General features: G+C 55.1%; 2 protein-coding genes across 4 annotated transcripts in view; one reads left to right on the forward strand and one right to left on the reverse strand.

The window, feature by feature from the left end:
* The window catches only part of SLC9A1 (solute carrier family 9 member A1), a 31,484-nt gene extending 22,887 nt beyond the window's left edge, over positions 1 to 8,597 (reverse strand). Inside the window, exon 1 of the mRNA XM_009470908.2 lies at positions 8,195 to 8,597. Within this exon, the coding sequence (XP_009469183.2) occupies positions 8,195 to 8,522 (328 nt within the window). The 5' untranslated portion in view covers positions 8,523 to 8,597. The remainder of the gene's footprint in view (positions 1 to 8,194) is intronic.
* A 5,119-nt stretch (positions 8,598 to 13,716) lies between these two features.
* The window catches only part of WDTC1 (WD and tetratricopeptide repeats 1), a 32,334-nt gene continuing 26,208 nt past the window's right edge, over positions 13,717 to 19,842 (forward strand). For 2 of the 3 annotated variants that reach the window (XM_087760485.1, XM_087760487.1), the window contains exon 1: positions 13,717 to 13,913. In XM_087760485.1, coding sequence (XP_087616611.1) covers positions 13,856 to 13,913 — 58 coding nt within the window. In that variant the 5' untranslated portion in view covers positions 13,717 to 13,855. The remainder of the gene's footprint in view (positions 13,914 to 19,842) is intronic. The other variant, XM_087760486.1, reaches the window with a different exon arrangement.

Consider the following 19,842-nt stretch of genomic DNA (forward strand, 5'->3'; position numbering starts at 1 on the left):
CAGAAGTGCTCCTGGGAGCAGATGCTCTCTCCTCTGTGCAGCCCTTCACAGACATGAGAGGAGCCCGTATGTTGCAGAACACCGCCCCCAGGGACCGAGACTGCTGTGGGAAAAGCACTCCCAAGGGAAACTGAGGCACTAGCAGCGCTGGATACACCAGCTCTTCTCTTTAAAGGCCTGTGTGTGCTTAAGTCTGTGCCTGTGGCATTTGTGCTGTTAAAATCACCAGCACTGGGGTGGGAAGCTGCCTTCTCTCCAAATACGTCATTAAGATTTAGCATGTTGTGACTCTGAAACGCAGAATAATTCCAAGCACTGAAAAAACCCTGCTGCAAATCTGCAAAATGGAGTCTGCTTCTGCAAATATGCATCTTGCAGGCTTGATAGAGAGAGGGGAATTATTTCCTACCAGCACCCTCTATTAAGCGGAATTCAAGAGCTGTCCCTCGAGGTTGATTGTATTGCGACTTTCTGGAGACAAAGATCATTGATGCTATGATGTTTATGAGTCACTCCTGGGCAACCCAAGGAAACGCGTTTGTTCTCTTCCGATTACAAAAAGTACTTTGCATTCTCCAACCTTCTGCTCAGGGATCTCAAAACATCACCCCAACTTCAAACAAGCCTTTGGTCTCTCCTGTCCCTATCAAATCCATCACATAGGTGGGCCAAGCTCTCTCGGGAAGGAACCCCAAGCCTCAGGGTGACGTACCACCGAAGGTGACACACCACCAAAGGTGACACACCACCAAATTTGTTCTCACTACTCCACTCCAAGCAATGATCAATCTTTGATCTCGCCTTTTCTGACAAACACGCAGCAATGTGTGTGTGCATGCCCGTCTGTAGAACTTCTCATTTCATTTCTTCCTTCCCAAGCAGAAACGCACGTGTTCTGCACGAGGAAAGAGCAGAAGAACAAAACATGACAAGACAGCCATCCTCAATTAACACACAACTGAAAGATGCTGGAAAATTAGAGAGATAAGCAAGATCTCAAATGCCACATAGAATAGATGGCAATTGTACAGCTCACCTAAGGTGCTACATCAGTCGGCACCATGAAGTGAAAGGACCAAGCATCGATACTTGGTCCAAGTCAAACCATACCCACAACTTCCCTGCTCCTCTGCTGTTCCCTTTGAAGCTGGCCGGCCCAGATTTCAAAACACCCAGGCTGTTATCAAACGTACACCAGCAGCTTTGAGCCCCGACGGGCGAGAAGGAACCACTGACGACCCAGGCAGCCCAGCAAAGCCAGCGTAGAGAAGAGGTGTAACCCAGCTCCATCGCCGCTCGGCAAGGCTGTGTTTTCACAGAGTATTCCAGATGGACTTCAGTTTTTATTTGAACAAATTAAGCCTTGGGGACCCAAAAGAGAAAAAAAAAAAGAAATAAAATGTTTACAAGGCAGCTGCAGTAATTCATCCTCATTACTGCGTACTTTTAAAGTTTCCTCTCTCGGTCCCCACAGCTCCAAGGATGGCTCCAGTAAGGACCGGACTGCACAACCCTGGGACAGTCTCTACAGCCCCCATCATCTCCGCAGTCTACAGCCAAAACCCAGGACTTGCAGGAGGGAAAAGGGAAAGGATTATGTTAATGAAATACTGTTTTGCAAGCCTAACGAGCTTCTGGTTTATACAAGAGCCACTGAGATGTCTGTCCCTCGCCTGGCTCCAGTCCCTCGGTGCCCCAGGTTTATACGCTCTTAAGCCAAAGATCGACCCTCTCCCCTTCCCTCCACCACCACCCAGTTTCCCCTTCTCCCATGTGTAATTCTCAAACCCCAAAGGACTCTATTTAGCCACGCTAATGGCAGGCAACAGGCTCGTTCTCCACCCCACTAATTCCCAAGGGAACTCCAGCACCTTTGGGTATTGTGGATAAGCCACGGTTGGGTGCCTGGGCTATTTGGGATGGAGGACATGAACCAAACAGGCCAAATATCAGCACGTTCTGCTCCTACCCCACAAACCACCCCCCAGCTCTGCCAGAGGTCTCAGGGGAGGGACAACTTCCCGACATCTCCCTGCAAGCCGGGCCAGCACCCACCTGGGCTCTGGGCGTTGCAGGACTTGGCGAGTCAATACCCGCTTCCCAAATTCCACCTGCAGACGGTGCGGGAAGCCAGCCCGTCCTGACCCCCAGCACGAGGTGCCCAAGCCTTTGTTAATAAACGGGATGAAACAACAGTTTCGGCTCCTGAGTGGCCTCAAGGTCCAGAAAGCAGAGCGGTGAAGTGGGCACTGCTGCGGGCGACAGGGTCCCTGCGGGGGAAAAAGCCATGGCTGCAAACCGAGCGTAATTCTGCTTTAATGGACACGGGGCTCACCAGGGAGGCATGGGCTGTGATTACAGACAGGTTCAGCTTTTCCCACTCCATCACCATCCTGTATTTCACAGCGGGAACCTTTCACTCTTCCAGCCCTAATTAATCTAATGGTTTTCTCAGATCCATGGAGGGAACAGTTTGGATGATTTTTTGCTCAGACACCAGCAACGGGCAGATCAGGGAGGAAAAAAAATGCTGTGGCTGTTCTTTCTGAGACAGCAAAGCAGAGAGAAAGGGAAACCACAGCATTTGTTTGGATCATTCCCCAACAAGGAAGCAGGAATGCAACAAGTCTGCATTAGCAGAGGCTGTTTAAATTCATTATCATGACAATTTACACTTCTGTGGCACCAGCTGCACCAGTATTTTAAAATCCTTTCCTGACAGTTATTCATTAAGCCTCACTTCCCCTGCAGAACAGCCACCAGCTCACCAATACAAACGGGGAACATTCGGGGGGATCTCAGACCACACGCCGCCTTGGTGATCTGCAGCCCATGCATGAAATAAGCCAGGGCTGCCGCTTGTGAGCGGGCAGGTTTTAAAAGAAACACTTCCCTCTGGCTCAACCAGGGAATCCGCATCAACCAGTCCCACAGATCCAGCTGAAACAGCCCACGAAACCTCCGGCAGCCCTTCCCACCAGCCAAGTTTTGCCGATGGCCATCCCCAGCAAAGCCTGCCCGGCACAGCCCTGCCCAGCGCCCAAGAGAAGCCAGCCTTGCAGGGGCAGAAGGGGAAGAGAGATAACTCATCCCGTACGTCAGACACGTATTTCCTACACGATGACGAAGGCTGGGGTGACGCATGTCTTCGAAAGCTTCTTTGCTGTCCCCTTTCAAAGCCTTGCAGGTGGCACCAGTGTCCCCACACCGGTGGCTTTCCTCCGGGGTGTTTCTGCCATGTTTGGTCTCAAGATCCAGTTCCTGCACCCTGTGCCACCACTGCAACAGGTTTCTTACCCTGCTTATCGCCCCTCACCCAAACAAATCCTCGAGTCCCTGACTCACAGATCTCTCTAAGACCCCTGGGGTGCCCCCTCCAAAAGTCCTGGTTTCAGGGGAGGGATGTGGGCTGCTAAAAGCATTTGAAAACACCCAAGTGTTTTAGCACCCAAATCTTGCTGCCAGCCAGCAGCCACCAGTCTCTAAAAATGTTTCTCTGGCAACTTTGAAATCGTCCCCGCTCCTTCGTGCGCAGGAGCCACCCCGCCGTGCCCAGAGCCTCCGTGAGGCTCCACAGCCCCGCTTGCGTCTGTCATGTTTTGCTCTTCTTTTCCCAGCTCCTATCACCAGCTCGCAGGCACCAGGAACTTCCTTAATCTTGTTCCTCCCGAGACACCAGCAGCAATGGGGACGGTCAGTACTGGCCAAAGGCAACTGCTGCCGCAGGAGTGGCACTGAACACCGGAGCCTGCCACCGGGATGCCCCATGCCCGGTTAACCGGGCTGCGATGTGTCACCAACCGAGCCCCAAAGCTGCAGCGTGTCTCCACATAGTGCACTACTGCCCACAGCTCTGGGCTCCTTTTCTGCTCGCTCAGCACAGGCTCTCTCCCCGGCTCGCCTTGCACCAGTCCGGCAATCACACAGTAGTGATTTTTCTGCAAGTACAGGGCTGGCGCTGGCTGCCGTCAGACAGCCTGGAGGGAGGGGGAACCCCTCAGACAACAGACCTGACCCAGACACACTAAAAACCTGAGTGCTGCAAAGGGATAAGAAGAGACAGAGGAATGACTTGGTGATTGCTACAGGCTCCAGCCCCAACCCAAGCACCGCATCAGGCAGCGAGCTAGCGTCTAGCGCGCACCAGCGAGCAAAAGCAGGGTACGAGAGCTCAGTCATGAAGTGGTGCCTTGCAGGGACCCTCCGCAGCGGTCTCCGGTGGGGACAGGTAGGAAATCAAGTCCCCACTATGCCCTTGAGCTGGAACGGCCAGGATGCTCCAAGGAGGCTGGGAAGCTCTCAGATGCTGAAGAGCCGTTTGGTGCAGACAGACAGCCCTGCAGACAGACAACAGGGCATGCCTCGATTGAAGGCGGCTCCTAATGCAGGATGGAAATATGACTGCTGTGCTTTTCTGCTTTAGAAGGTAGGGCCTAAGATGTGCTTTGGAGACAGAGGTAACCCCAACTCCTCTCCAAGGTGGGTAAGAGCTGGTGGCTTGCAATAAAGCTCTGACCACCGGGCCCCAGCCCATGCCCACACAGCCAGCAAAGGGACTGCTAACCACAATCTGTTATTTACCCTCCTGACTCACTCCTTCCCTTTCCCCTGAAATGGAAAAATATTTACAGTCAAACCTGAATTCCCCTGAACATCTCCTGGAGCCACACGAGCCGAGAGGTCAGTCCTCAGAGTCAGGAAAACAGGCTCTTGTGCTGAGAGACCCCCGGCCCTTCCCTACCCCTCGCTGGGCAGGGCGCGAAGGAAACCCGTACAATATCCTTGCAAAACCTTGGAGATGGCCACAGAGGGCTTCTGATCTGGATGTTTTACGAAGGTCTGCCCTTCTGCAGCAATGCAACAGGCTGAGACAAAGTCTGGTTGCAACCCTCAGCAGCGAAGGCTTCTCCACTTTTACTGGCAAAGTCAAGCCATCACCAGATGTGGTCTGCACGTAGCTGGTGGGGCTTTGGAAAGGCATGGTTGTAGCTATCCCTCACCCCCTCTTCTCCTACACAGTCTTAAAATACCGCGTGAGTATTAAGTAAAGCAGCCAGCGCTAGCCTTCCCCTTCTCTACTGGGATTAGCAAAGCAGAAACAGCCCATGCCTGCAGGACACACTGGGGTGACAAGTCCCTCTGTCCCAGAAAGCCACCTGTCAGGTGGGGAATCCCCCAGGACCAACCTCCTCTGAGGCATTTTACAAAAACCGCATCAAGAGAGGGAGGGCTCAGCTCGCACCTTTAATTCCCCAAACAAACTCACAGTTAGAGCTGCTGGAGAGAGGGTAAGTCAGCTGGAAGGGACAGCCCTGGGACGCATTTAAGGCTGAATAGCTGTCTGAGGCGTCAGGAGCGATGAGGGGACGCTGAGCAACGGGACGGGGGTCAGGTTGCATCTCCTGGCCCAGAGCAGAGCCCTGTGGGCACTTCTGAGCTCCTCTACGTGGCCACCCTGCACTACGCCAGCTGGTGACACTCAGAAATCATTCAGAGGGTTGAAGACTTTTAGTTTTGCAGCAACCCGTGGCTCAATCCCCAGCCCTAACCTGGCAAAGGGGCTCCCAGGGCTGGAGGAGAAGCTGCGGAAGGGAAGTCAGGAGGTGCCAAGCTGCCCACGCTGCACCAATTCCCCCTCTTGGAGAAAAGATGTTTGTCCCCTGCACCTCAGGGGTTTTTGCAGGGTTACCCTGATGCACCAATAAATGCACACTAACAGGACAGGGGGGAGAGAGGGAGCGCCGCGAACTCCTGTTCTGCTCATCACCCCCCTTCCCCTCTACATGGAAACTGGATGCTCCAAACCCTGCCTGGTTTAGGGAGCCTGGAGACATGTGTGCCCCATCCTGCCGTTGCAGCTTGTACTGCACAGGCGTGCAGCGGCGCCCAGTTGTGTAAGACCTATCCCTGGGTGAAAAAAAGCATGTTTTGCTGCTCCTGAACAACATCCTCTGATCCCGGTTGGGATCGATGGGGCCAGTATTTAGACACTGACCAGCGAGACATTTTTGCAGGTCACGAGTGAAGGGAGCCTGAATATTCAGCTGTACCAGCAACTTGGGAACTACATGCCAAGACAACGTGAACAAGCAACGCTCTCCCCTTCAAAACCCGGGAGAGGAGGCCCCAGGACTGCTCTGCTGCCAAAGCCCCTGTTAGAGGTGTAGGTAATCTAAGGTATGGATTTTGGCATAATCAGCATCCCTGCAGCTCTGAGGATCACCTGCCATCTCCAAAGGACCCTTGCCAAACTTGCAAGGCAGCTTCTCCTAAAATATACCCCTTAAACACGCAGTCTTGCATAATACTTTTAACACGTAAGAACCAACGGGGCTCAGCTCACCGCCAGAAATAACTTTTCCTGCAGCAGCAATGAGCCCTAACTTCAGGCAAAGGCAGCAGAAACAGCTTCACGCAGCGGCCCGGCGCAGCAGCGATGACGGAGGGTGCCCGTGGGCGGGGGCGGCCAGCGATGCCCCCGTGCCCCCCTCCACGTCCGTCCCCAGGGAGCCACTTTCCGCTGCCCATTCTGGTGCTTTCCAGCGGCGGTTTCTCAAAGCACGCCCTGAGCAGGGCCGCAGGCCAGCGCCGTTAGCCCCTCCTTTCTCCACCAGCTTCCGCACAGATACTTCTGATTTCATCACTCTGCTCTCCAAGACAGGAGGACTGAAAACGCAGTGCAATAGCCCTGAACAGCTAGCAGAGGTCGCTTAACATGCGCCGGGTGAGCCCTGGGAAACGAGATTTCGCGGCTGTGTTGCCTATGGCGAGGCACCTCCTAGCTAAACGTGTCTTAAATCATTTGGGCAAAGCCTGGAAGGGATAAACCCCACGGATCCCGCCGGGTTCCACTCTGCCCCGACCACTTGTCTCCCAGACAGGCAGGAAGCCACTGGTTCTGAAGTGTTTGCGCTCCTGCGCCTACATGTAAATAAAACACCCAGGAGGGATTGTGAAAATGGAGCTTTACCTGCCTACACACGCTCACACAGGCTGGGAAAGGGATGAGGTATTTTTAGGAAAAGCTGGGCAGGGAGTACGTGAGCTCCTGGGGGTCTCTCGGACCCCTCCAGGCCAGGACAGGGCACAGTTTCCAGCGGGCACCAGCGCAAAAAAGCTCCCAAAGCAAGATTTCCATCGGCAAGCTGGGGTGCTCCACAAGGAGTGTTGCCGTTAGCGTTATTAAATCGCTGGTGGTAACTGAGGAGCAAAATGAAGGAAACGCAGAGCTCCCCTCCCTCCTGTCACCCGCTCTAAGGCAGGAACAGGCAAACGTTTCACCTGCCCTCTTGGCTTTATCGCCACCGATGGGACCAGGGCCAGCTTGACCTCGGCACTGCTGGAGGCCGGGTCCGGCGCGCCGATGCCACGAGCGCAGAGCAGTTACATCACGTCACACGCTTTGGGGTAATTCGGTTGGTATTGATCCAGCTGCAGAAGTTTGGAAAACACTTTGTCAACAACCCCCGCCCTGGCAGACTGATGCTTTCCCAGAGCGGGTCATCATAGCGGGTGACTTTTCCCACCCCTATGGCCCCTGATGCTCGTTATCTCTAATGCAGGAGTCCTCCGGACGCTTTGCAGCAGAGGCAGCTGCCCACCCTGGTTCGCTGCGGAGGGGGAGGAAGGGGAGGCTGAAACACTAGGATATTTTAAAGTGACTTCTCCAAGGTTACAAAAGGCATCTGTGGTTGAGAAAGGAAGCAAAGAAACAAATGGGACGCTTCCTCCCCGCTGCTGCCTGAGTGCCAAAGGGAGGAAAGCAAACCTGGTCCAAACAGGGGACGGTCAGGGGTCGGGGAGCATCTTCAGCCCCACTCCTGGACAGTGAGACAAGCAAGCTGCTGCCGAGCAAAGGGCTGGGGTGCCACTGCCCTGCCTGCCAGGCCTACAGCAGAGACCCAAGGTCGTGGGGAGAGCGGTGCCCACCCCTGCACAGGGTTTGCACAGGACGTGCAGGGGAGTTCGCCCTGGTTTGCCCGGGGGGTCCCTCCCGAGGATGCTCCAGGGGTTCCCACCCAGGGATGGTCCAGGGGGTCCTGCTCAGGGATGCTCGGGGCTGCCTGCCCCATTCAGCCGGGGGGTCCCACCCAGGGATGCTCAGGTGCCTGCCCCGGGAAGCCGGGGGTCCCTCTCCGGGATGCTGGGGGTCCCTCCCTGGCGCCGTTCCCCCGGGACCCCGCCGCCCACCTACCCAGCTTCATGAGGCAGGCCAGCAGGATCCAGAGGGAGATCTCGAAGGGGATGCGGATGTGGTCGTAGTCGATGGCCAGGACCGGGAAGGCTTTGCGGGGCTTGGCGTGCCCCTCGCCCGAGCCGTTGGCCGGCTGCTTGTTCAGCGGCTGGATCTCCTGGGCGGAGGCGGGCGGCGCGGGGGTGAACCCCCCGATCTCCGCCCGGGGCGGCTGGGCCGGCTGCCCCTGCGGGGGCTCGGAGGTCAGCATGGGGTTGGCCTGCAAGCCCTGGCCGGGCAGCAGCGGCCCCAGCAGCAGCAGGGCCCAGGGCAGGGCGCGCAGGGCCATGGCGGCGGCGGGGGCCTCGGGCGGGCGGCGGGGCCCGCCGGCGGCGTGGGGCTGGAGCCGCCCCGCCGACAGCCGGAGCGCAGCTGGGGCGGCCGCGGCGCCGGGGCACATCCCACCGAGCGGCCGGGGAGGAGGCAGCGGCGGAGGCGGCGCCGGCGGCGGCGGCGGGAGGAGGAGGAAGGAGGAGGGCGGCGGGGCGGGGGGGCTGCGGAGATGGGGTGCCCTGCGGAGCCGGGTGCCGCTGCGGGGCGGGGGTGCGGGGGCAGGGGGGTGCAGGGCGGGCGGGTGGGGGGGGCGACGCAAGGAGGGGAGGGAGGAACAAGGCGGGGGGGCTGGTGCAGAGGGGGCGCCTGGCGGCGAGGGGGTGCAGGCACAGGGGGGTGTCAAGGCAAGGTGGGATCCGACTGAAAAGGGGGTGCGCAGAGGAGAGGCAAGCAACGGAGGAGGGGGCAAGCCACAGGGGCAAGCAACGGAGGAGGGAGCAAGCCAAGGGATGCGAGGAGATGAGGGGGCGCGAGGCGAAGAGGAGCGTGGAGGCAGAGGGTGCTAAGGCGAGGCGGGACGCGCGGAGGCGCGGGGGGCTGCCAGGAGGGGTGCGCAGAGGCGAGGGGGGCGCAAGGAGTCAAAGGGGCCCCGATGCGAGGGCGCGGGGTGCAACGGCCAGGGAGGGAGAGGGGATCTGCGGACTGGGTGGGCGGGTGCCGGCCGCCGGAGGGATGCGGTGGGGCGCGCAGCACGGCGCCGTGCCCAGCAGTGTGGGGTGGCAGGGTGGCGGGTGCACGGCCCAGGCAGCAGGCCGGGGGCAGCCGGGGCTGGCGGGGCCAGCAGAGCGCCCTGGGCCGTCGGGGAGAGCAGAGCAGCCGCCTGCCTCCTCCGTGTCGGCTGCGTGGAGAGGGACAGCCACGGCCTGCTTAGCCTGCCTCAGCATGGAGGCACGGCTCCGGGGCGGTGGGATTTGCAGAGCGGTGACTTCCAGGGGAACGGGGAAGGGGCCTGGTGGGCGGTGGCAGCTATTCTGGACCAATATGGTGCTGTAACCCCATCTGTGCTTGTTGGTGCCGCCGTGCCCTTCGCCCTGGTCACCAGTGTAGACTGAGTCACCAGGAAATCTGATAAGGCTCTAATAAAACCACTGGAGTAGCACGGGGGGGTCGCTCGGCACCGTTGCGCCTGGGCTCAGCCACCCTGATTGCTTAGCTCTGCTACCGACTTCCTGAGCGTCACGTGCGTGTGACTGGAGCTATCAAAACCGCCGGGAGTTTTGAACTGATTTATTAGCTAAACTTCAGGGGCAAATAAGCCTTTTGGTAAAGATGCAGTCCCTGTTTCTTGGGGGAACTCGGCGTGGGGAAGGCATGGGCCCTTGAGATGTTGCAGAGCCGCTAAAACTCCAGCTTTGACGGCTACGCTTGCTGGTTGGCATCGGTTACATTCTTGTTTTAAGGCGGCATCAGCTCCCAAAGCGCTGGCGGTCGGATGCGCTTGGGGAAGGCTGCAGGGAATGTGGCCCTGCACCCTCCCGGCAGGTGGGAGGGGAGCACTGCAGCCTTGCTGCAGTGACCTGGTGGAAATCATTAACAAACGTGACCCATCAATTAAAGTGAATCACCAGCCTGAGCAGGAACCAGCTAGGTGTGTCAATTCCTGTCTTCCGCTTGGTTATGTTCTGGATAGTCAAATTAATCTGTTTTAGCAATTAAGCAAGGAATCCTGAGCGTTTCTCCTTTTGAAAGGGCGTAGCCATATCTGGGTGAGAAGCCTGATCCTAGACGATGGCAGTTGGTACGGGTTTCGGTTGAAGCAGGACTGTGTGCTGGCAGCACGAAGACAGCTAGAGGCTCGTTCAGGAGAAAACACTGGGGCTGGTTTTCTTTCAGAAACTGTTCCGAGAAGCTAAAACCGGTACAATGTTCCCATGAAATAACCGGGTCAGATTTCTCCACCTCCTCGTGCCTGGATCAGTCGGCGACCGTGGTGGGTAGGCCTGAACTGTCTCGTACCTGGCTGTTGTACATTTGCCAGGGGGGGACGCAACATCAAATTAACTTCTTGCTGCTTTGGTAGTGTACGTTCCCAGCCTGCTTGGCTGATACTGGCTGGGCAACGGCCTTTCAACCTATTGAACTTGGTCGGTGCAAATTCTTGGCAAAGTGGAAAGAGATTCCAGCTTTCTCTGAGTCGGGAGACGAAGATCTGGAGGCATCCAATTAAATTTGTGTTCCTGAGTTAATCCATCAGCACTGCAGCGCTCTGACAGTGGCACATATCCGCAACAGGGCCTTGGGGCTTGAGCTGCCTTGGGGCTTTTTTCAGTTATTTGTGTCTCCTGTGTTAGGAGCGTAGTGCAGTCGCCTCCAGCTTCTCGTGGCCCAGCCAAGATGCTCACCGTGGTTCTTGGAACTTGCACCACCCTCGCACTGGGAGGGAGCATAATTAGGATCAAGCTGCTTAGCCTGCAAAGGGGGAGCAATGCAGCCGCATGAACGGGCAGATGGAGCTTTAAAAATGTCCCATCAAGCAAATTACATAAGTTATAATACACCAGAGCTTATCCTGTTGTATCTTGGAGAGCAAAATCAGACACTGTGCATATACCTAAGTTCATAATTGTCTTCCTTGGCCCCTGGAAATACTTCATACCTCCTGCCTTCGAGCAGCCGTGCAGCTGGGCACCTTCTCTGACCCAGACCCCGGTGCTCCCCCTGCTCCTCCAGGCCATGCAAGCACACGGAGCTTCACAGCCCAGCACACGCTCATACAGCACCCAGCAAATGCCCGCAGTTGTGTGCCCACATGCATCAGGCAGAATTCAGCCCTCGTATCGAGAGAATCCTCCGCGAAGCTTTGCTATTCTGTAGCAGCTTTGATCAGAGGGTCTGAATAATTTCCAGCAGATGTTAATCATCAAAAGGTAAACATCATTTACATTGCACAGGGAGGTAAGCCCAAGTAGACACCAAAAGGGAAGCGTTTTCTGAGTTGTGCAAGGAATCCGCAGCAGATTTGCTGAGAGAAACCAGGAGTGTAGACCTTGCTGTACATACTGGCTGCAGCCCACGCTGGCTACAAGAATGTTTCTATATGTTTATAGTGCATTTCTATGTTAGACCCAGCTCTTTCTTTCTCATCCTCCGTGCATTTATTTGATAAAGATGAACTCGGCACCGCTGCCTGCCTCTCTGTTCACACCGTGCCCCTGTTCCCCCATCCCCACTTGCAACTCACAACGGCCTGAGCAAAGCGGGTGCAGGTCAGGCTTTCCCTCTCAGTCAAATTATTTTCTTTTCCTCTGGTCTGCCCCAATAAACAGCACAGGGAAGTGAAAACTAAAGGATGTGTGACTCTAAATTTTATTTCAATTTTATTTCATTTTTATTTTTTTTTATTTTTATCCCCTGCAGCCCTGTTTCACGAGGGTAGTCTCCAAGGTGGTGTTTATCCTGCAGGAGGGTCAGGTGCCGGGAGGAGAACACCTTGTTTATATTCCCCAGCCTGCCTCCAGTTCCCTTTGAGACTGCAGCAGGAAACCTCAGCTCTGACAGCCAGAGCCAGCGAGTACCCCCGCTCCTCCCTGGCTTCAGCCGCTGTTAGGTCTGTCTGTCACCAGCTCGGAAAAAAATCAAGCTCCTGTGCCCCAATTTTCTCTCCATCAGCCAGCAAAACTTACATGTCAAGGGCATCTGCAGCCTGCCTGATTTCTGTGTAGAGCTTTAGATCCCCATGAGGGCGGCATCTGAGAAAAGAAGATAAAACCCTGTTGTAAGGATGATAGCGATGGATCCCGATTATTATTTGTTTAATTAAAAGAGTCTGGACAGATACAGAGGCAACAATTAACAATTATCTTCCATAAAGAACTTTGACAACAGCCAAATAAGTTAATGGGTTATGAGATGAAGACAAATCATTACAGCTAATGGTTGGTCTGTCATTTGTGAGTCTGAAGGTGTACGGGAGAGTCCTCGCGCTCCCATGTGATGCCTGATTTAAGGGGCTTTTTGCTCCTTCTGTTCACACAGAACACGCAAGTAGCAATTTTCTTCTGTTGTGCAGCTGGGATTATCTAGGAGACATGGAATTAAGTTCTAAATGAAAATTTAAGCTATTCATTACACTTTATTAATAGACTTCGGAATGTTTAATTGTGGAAATAAATTATAGAGAGATGAATTCATAACTTTTGATGTATTTTACACCCCCACCCCGCCTTGCCGGGAGGGTGCGTTAAGATAATCAGGACTAGCAGAGGTGCCAGCCTTGCCTTCGCCCCCAGCGCCGCGGCCGGGCGTGCGGGGCAGCGGGGAGGACGAGGGAGGGGAAGGATTTTGCAAACACTGCCACCCCCTGGCTCTTCCCACAGAGTTACATTTTTTTCCCCACAAAACCTAACTTTGTGCTGCCTGGGGGAGCCGTGCACTTCGCTTCTCCAGATCGCTGGTGGGAAGGCCGAAGGCCGGCGGGCAGGGACTCGCTTTTCCGCTGGGACCTGGCCACAACCCGCTGCCTGAGGGCAGCCCGCGCCCTGGGCTGCCCCTGCGCTGGGCCGAGCCGTGCGGGAGGGCTCCGGCCGCGGCGAGCGGAGGGCCGCGGGGTGGCGGAAAGGCGCCGCGGAGCCCAAGCCCCCATCCCCGCCCTATCCGAGGGCCGCTCCGGCGCGGCCCGGGCACCTTCCGGGGCCCGTGCGTGAGGCAGCGGGGGCCCAGGCCCCGCTGCGGCCTGCAAGCTGAGGGGATCCAGGCCCAGTGAGGCCTGGCTTTAAGCAGCCTCCGGGCTTAGTGAAGGGGGAAGGAGGAAGGGGAGCCGCGGGAGGGGCGGAGGGACGTCGCCGGGCCCCGAGGCTCCAGCGCGGCGGGAGGAGGCCCGCAGCAGGCGGCCACCCCCCCCTCCGCCGACTACAACTCCCAGCAGCCCCTTCGCGGCGCCGCGCTCCCGCCCTGCGTCCGCGCCCGCACGACGCGTTCCGCCCTCCCCGTTGGCTCGGGCGGCTGTCAATCACGGCGTGGCGGCGGCCGGGAGGGCAGGACGGGGACGTATTCTCGAAAGCGACTTACGCCGTTTGCGCGGGGTCGGGGTCGGTGCGGGTGCGAGGCGGGTGGTAGCGCAGTTGGCGTGGCGCACGCGCAGAGCTGCGTGGGGAGCGCGGCGGCGGCGGCGGGGGGGGGGGCTGGCGAGCGCCGGGCAGCGGGCGGGGGTGAACGGGAGGGGGCGGGGGGCACGGCGGGGCCTAGGCCGGGCCGCGCCTGAGGGCCCTGCCCGCGCCCCGGGGACGGCGCCCGCAGCCTACGGGGGCCCCTCTGGCTGCCCCCTGCGCTCGGTCCCGCTCTCCCCCCCGCATGGATGGAGCCTCGCAACTTCAGTGCCCGCTGCGCCCGCACCCGGGAAGCCTGACAGGTAACGGGCCGCGCCCGCCCCCGCAGCCCCCTCCCGACAGCTGCCTCCCTGCACCCCCTCCCGACAGCTGCCTCCCGTACCTCCCTCCCCTGACAGCTCCCCCCACCCCTGTCGCCCCCTCTGCCCTGTCAGTTCCCCCCCCCGGGCCCTGCCAGGTGCCCCTCGTCTCCCTGCCAGGCATCCCCCCCGCCAGGAGCCTGTCCCCATCCCTCTTCAGAAGCCCTCCTTTATCCAGCCCCTCATCCCCCACCTTCCCCATCCCTTCTTCCTGCCCCTCGAACCACGCACCTCTTCCCCCCGAGCCCTGTTGATACCTGCACCCTCTGGCTGGTACCCACCCCCCTGCCAGGCTCAGCCCCTGCTTTTTGGCTTCTCTCCCCCTCTCCCACAGCTGGCACTGCCCTGTCCTCGCTTTCTTCTCCCCTTTCCGAAGGGCTGACTCTGCCCTGCTCCCTCCCCTGCTCACCTTTCCCATGCTAAAGCCTTCACGGAAAACTTTCCCCTGCCCCGGTGGGTGTCCCGCAGCCCCTTGGAGAGGAGATCAGCCTCTCCTCTGCCAGCCTCTGCTGGCTAAACTCCTTCCTGGAGCTACTGGGCCAGGGGGGTCTTGGCATCAGGCTGTTCCGTGTGCTGGGCTGAGGTGTTGTCTTGCATCTTCCCTTTCCTCCTGTGGACGGCCGTGTCAGCGGGGGGATGAAGGGCAGAGGTAGGGTGCCAGCTTAGAGGGCTGCTGCCTGAGCCGCAGCCGCCGTGGGGCCGGCGTCTCTGGGCATGTCAAAGTTTCCCTGGTGCTCTTCTCCTCTTGTGCTGGGTCTGTCAGGTCTCGGATCCTGCCTCTTCTCCTGTCCACCCCTGTTGTAAGCAACTCTTTCCTCACTTGGCTGGCTCCGTGTTCAGAGCCATCTGTCCTGGGGAGCGACTGCTGCTTCTGGCAACTCCTTCAGCTGTAGCAAAACCTTCTTTTTACGAGGTGTCTGCTGCTAACCAGGCCATTTACTCTTGTTTCTCTAGGTTTGTTTAAAAAAATCTACCTATTTATATGTATATATTTTAATTTGATCCATGACCTCTTGGAAAGTCATGGTAAAGAGGATAGGGAAAATAAGTTGTGAGGCTAAAGAAGCCTGCTGAGTTGGGTCCCACTGGTATTTGGATGGGTGAAGTAATTTATAGATGCTTAAGGGAAGGGTCATAGGAATCTTCCTTTGGGATGAGTCGCATATCCGCAAGGCTTGTGGTGTGCAGAGTGCTGCTTTTTTTCAATGACCTTGAGTTTGGAGACTGAGAAACTTGGGTGCATCCAAACAGTTAGGAATTGGATTGCTTATTTAAGGTTGCTAATTTAAGAATGAGTCCTGCTGCTTTGTGAAGTTCCTTAGTGTTGATGGAGCTTTTCTGAAGGGCAGTGGTCCCCAGGTTTGAACTTTGAAGCGCACGTCCACAGGGTGCTTCTCTGTGTCAATGCGTTGCTGTGTGTGTAGGTGAGGTAGGGGGGTGGTCCTGCGAGGGGAAAATACATTCAAGCAAAGGAACAACCTCCCAAATCCTAGCGGCGCTGGGACCGTTCGGTATTAAAACAACTAAATTGTTTGCGTGATCAATGTCAAGGCTTTGTTTCCAGACTTAGAGCAAGTGTTTCAGGAAAATTAGAAGAGCTGGCTGGGCAAAGCCAGAGAATTTTGTTACTCCCCTTCCTCCCTGTACCCTGAAGCACCCTTTGAAAGCGTACCTTTCCAGGAGCTTAAGAGGCTCTTAAGTTACTGTCAGTGCAAATACAGCCTAGCAGATTTTGGGCCCACAGCCTGCAGAAATCCGTGGCTTGTTAATTTTTGACTGCAGATTTAAAGGCCAAGTGTTGCGAAAGTTCTTTTTCTGCCTCTGGAGCTTTGCATTGCAGGAGCAGAAGAGGCCAATGAGCGAACTACAGCCAACTGCAGGTGGGGTGGTCCTCTTTATGCTTCAGGGTGTAGTTCAAGAAGAGGCTGTTGCTGTGGATGAGGTGACAGCTTTAACTGGATCTCAGGTTTTTAGTCCTGGCTGGGGTATTCCAGGCAGGTTAGAACGGTGAGGGACAAGGGAAGGTTGTCCTTGCTTGGAATTGAGCGCGGAGATGCTCTTGGAGGTTAATGACAAAACGTGCTCCAGTGTCATCTAATAAATGCCCCAAAAAAAGGTCATGATGATCTCTCACGTGTAGCCAAAGTGAAGCTGCTTGTGGGGTCATCACTGGTTGCAACAGCGCAGATTTATCCTAAATTGTTCCTTCTCCCTGGGACTTAATCCTCTCATTTCATCATGAGTTGGTTGTGCAGGTTTCGTTAAAAGCCAGAGAACTGCATGAATGGTTTAGGAAACAATACATCTCAAAGTGAACTGAATTTGTACAGTGGTTTTGCTGAAACAAAAACCCAGAGGTTTTGCTGAAAGAGGAACATCCTATACTAATTTACATGCCTTTAGTGGTAACAAATGGATGGACTCTTTGAAGGGGCTTCATGATTGGAAGCCTTTGTGTGTCTAAGAAATCAGAGGTGCCGTTTATTCTTCTCTGATTATTTATATTTTTTTTTTTTTCTAAGAGACCTACAAATCTTAGGGGATGTAATGCTTTATGCCAGGGTCAGTTTCTAACGTAATTGGAGACTGTTGATCTACAAGTACAATGGTGTGGTCAATATAGTCTTTAGCGTTAAGAGCACTTAATGCTTCTTTCATAGTAGGAGCTCTACATGTATTAACTGCTAATGCGTGAACTAGGTAAGTGTCACATTCATGGTGAGTCTGGGATTGTGATGAGCTGTGGCTAATGGACAAAGTTTGACCTGGAATGAGAATTTGGGATTTCTTAATTCTTTGTCTGTGATTCCATGCTAATTTAAGCTTGCCAAACCCTTGCAGATGCGGTTTCTTACTGCTGCATACCTGTTGAGCAATGAAAAATAGCATCGTGAAAGCAAGGAAGGCTCTTAGAGTCATCTTGGCTAAGCATATACGTATACTCTGGGAGGCCTTTAAGATTTTACAACATTCAGTTGCCAAACCAAGCCCTGTCTAGGCAAGAGAGACATCTTAGGCTCGTGCATTCCCGTTTGACTGTTTTTTTTCCAAGCCTGTCCTTTTTTTTTACGGTGAAACGCTAAAAAGCGTGGGTCAGCACCTCAGGTGTGCTGGGCACTGACCGGCTCGCCAGCATGGCCTGGGTGCTGGTGGTGTGTGTTTCAGGTCAGTTTCAGTGTGGTTCCGCGTGGTTCGAGTCAGTTTTGCATCAGACCTTTTGTTCTAAACCCTGGCTTATTCCGCTTCGTCACCCAAAGGGCCCGTTTCGTTGATGATTTTCTTGACCTGTATCTTTTAAGAAATAAAGTTAAGATGCGCTGCTCTCTTGTTGAGACCTGCTGAGCGATGATCTGTTGAGAGCGCCTCTGAGTTACCGCAGCTGACAATGACCTGTCCAGAGGGATGGGAAGCTCCACAACGCATCTGTAATCCTAAAAACACTTGCAGAAATAGCAAGCTCCCGTGTATTGCTGCGCTCCCCCAGCCAGCGTGTGTTTCAGAGTCCCAGAAGGTATAAAATGCTGTGGCAGAGGGGACTTTGATGAAGAGCAAGAGAATTTGAGTCTCTCTTACAAGTGGTAGGTTTTGGGGGGGTTGGATGTTCGTTCCCTCTGAGCATCCTGTTCATACAGTCAAAGAGTGGATTTCTAGTGTATTAGTGGTTTTGCAGTAACTTATTTAGCAGTAAACTGGCTGCTTGGTATGGGTTATTTATGTCTGTAGAGTATGGGAGATCTGTATCTTTCCATGAACGTGCATTTCTCCATGTGCGTCCTTCAGGTCATTGGTGTCGTTTCTTGTTAGATAGGAGTTTAACACAAAGGAACTGTTTAGAACTAATTAGCCATGACTAGAGGTAGGAAATCTGGCAAAAATACTTCCAGGGGCCTTAGGAGAGCAGTGGGGCAATTGTCAATTGGGAGGTGACTGCCTGCTTGGCTCTGGCGTGGTCTTTGGCCTCTTTGGGGTCCTAAGATCAAAAGAAAACTAAACTGCTCTTAAAGAGGAAGCCCAGCAGTCCCTGCCTGGCAGGGAAGGAGAAGAGTTAGCCGGCTGCCGCTTGGAGGTGGGGGGGACTGCGGACAGGGTCTGGGAACATTGTAGGGAAGCACTAAGACGAGTGGAAAGCTGCGGACAAGACTGAGGCGCTGACATCTGCTGGAATATTGTCCCTCATGTCTCTTGATGATGTACTTTGGGTTAATGGATCATTCACTTCTCTGGAAAAAGTTGTTTTGCTGTCATCAGTCACTGGTCACAGGTTCCTGCAGAAAAGTGCTGTGCGAGGTCGGGTGGCTGGTGTGTTTAATAGGGCTAGACGGAGGAGGAGGAGGGTGAGCCTTGGCATATAATCTTAGAGGTGAGAAGATCTTGGGTTTTGTGCAGTGAGTACCAGTGTCCCTCACCCGAGGGTGAGCTGCTGGGGCGGTGCAGAGGGATGGAGGGTCTCTCTGCCCTGCTGCAGCTATGGATGGAGAACACACTTGCGTATCCTGGAGGGTTTGTTTAAGGAGGCCAGTTGTGGGGATCCAGCCTCGGAGACGGGCAGGTGGAGGCTTGTGAGCTGGAAGGGGTGTCTGGAGAAACTGGAGGAGAGAGATCACAGATACCATTCATCCCTGCACGTTTAGTCTATCCAAACTTGGACTGCTAACTCAAAAAGCAGCTTTTCTTCTATCGCTTGCAGAACTTAGCAGAAAAGTGTGTCTGGAAACCACGTCCTCGTGGGTGTCTCCAGCAACGCAGCTTATTTAGCCCAGCTGGCACGCTTGTGTAGCGCTGGCCTTGGGCACAGGTAGCGAGGGGTCTGTCCTGGTTTCCCATGTTTACCTGCTGCACAGTCGGTGTGGTCCGCCAGCCCTCGTGCCCAGGTGCTTTGCTGCCGGTGCCTGCTGCCACTCCTTCCCGTGCCTGTGAGCTGTTCATGAGGGCGGTTGTTGTCCCCTCGTAGGCGCTGTCTCCATAAACAGGCAAAACAATATCTACGCTGAGCTCATGTGGGAAGGCAGAGGATAGGTATCAAAATCTGATGGCTTAATCGCCCTACTACAAGAATTATTGTGAAATATTGGTGATCAAATGCAGTCACAGTGCTGCCTCTTGCTACTAAGCCTGGGAGTGAAGCAACTATTACTTAACGTGAGAGTGAGTGAGGTTAAAGCTGCTTGAAACAGGAGGTGTCTTCCTGGGCATGCTAGCTAGCTTTCCTGGTCCTTCTTCTGGAGTAAAAGGACTGTGGATTAACTACATACATGATGCGCATATACGTACATACTAGCTCAGTTGCAGTTTGGCCAGTGGGTTCTAGGGGAGCCCCAGTTTATGCACTAAAACAGATGATGGGGTCCAAAGAATCTCAGCTGATTGCTCCAACATCTGGGGGAGCGAGTTGAGCTGCTTTTGCCTTGGTGAACTCGAGACGTGGCAGAGGACGTTGGTTTACTGGACACATCTGCTGCAGAAGCTAGACTTGGGCTGTGGTGAGTTTGGGCTGCTGTGTTTACATCTGGGCTTTGAATTGATCCTGGTGAAAGCGCGGCCTCGTTGGCCCTCGCTGGGCATGGACTGGGAGCAGGCTTGCCGTGCAAAGTCCTCCCGTCGTCAGGACTCGCCTGGCGCTCAAGGTCTGCGCTCGCGATGTGGGAATTTTGTCAATTTTATTCTCATCGTACATCCAAAATAGGGCTGGAATACAACCGTGAGGGCTGCTTGTCGTCTGCTGTCGGGCCATTCATCCTCAGAGACCTGCAAGCAGCTGTGCCTTTTCTGTGCGTGGTGTATTGGAGAGATCCTATGGCTACTCTAAAAATCCTGCTTTGGTGCCCGCTGCAAGAAAATCCGACTTGCAGTTTGTTTGTATGGCTTTTCTTGC

This window comes from Nipponia nippon, unplaced genomic scaffold (assembly GCF_047370975.1).
Source record: "Nipponia nippon isolate SJK-2023a ecotype South Korea unplaced genomic scaffold, ASM4737097v1 scaffold_23, whole genome shotgun sequence".
Taxonomy (NCBI): Eukaryota; Metazoa; Chordata; class Aves; order Pelecaniformes; family Threskiornithidae; genus Nipponia; species Nipponia nippon.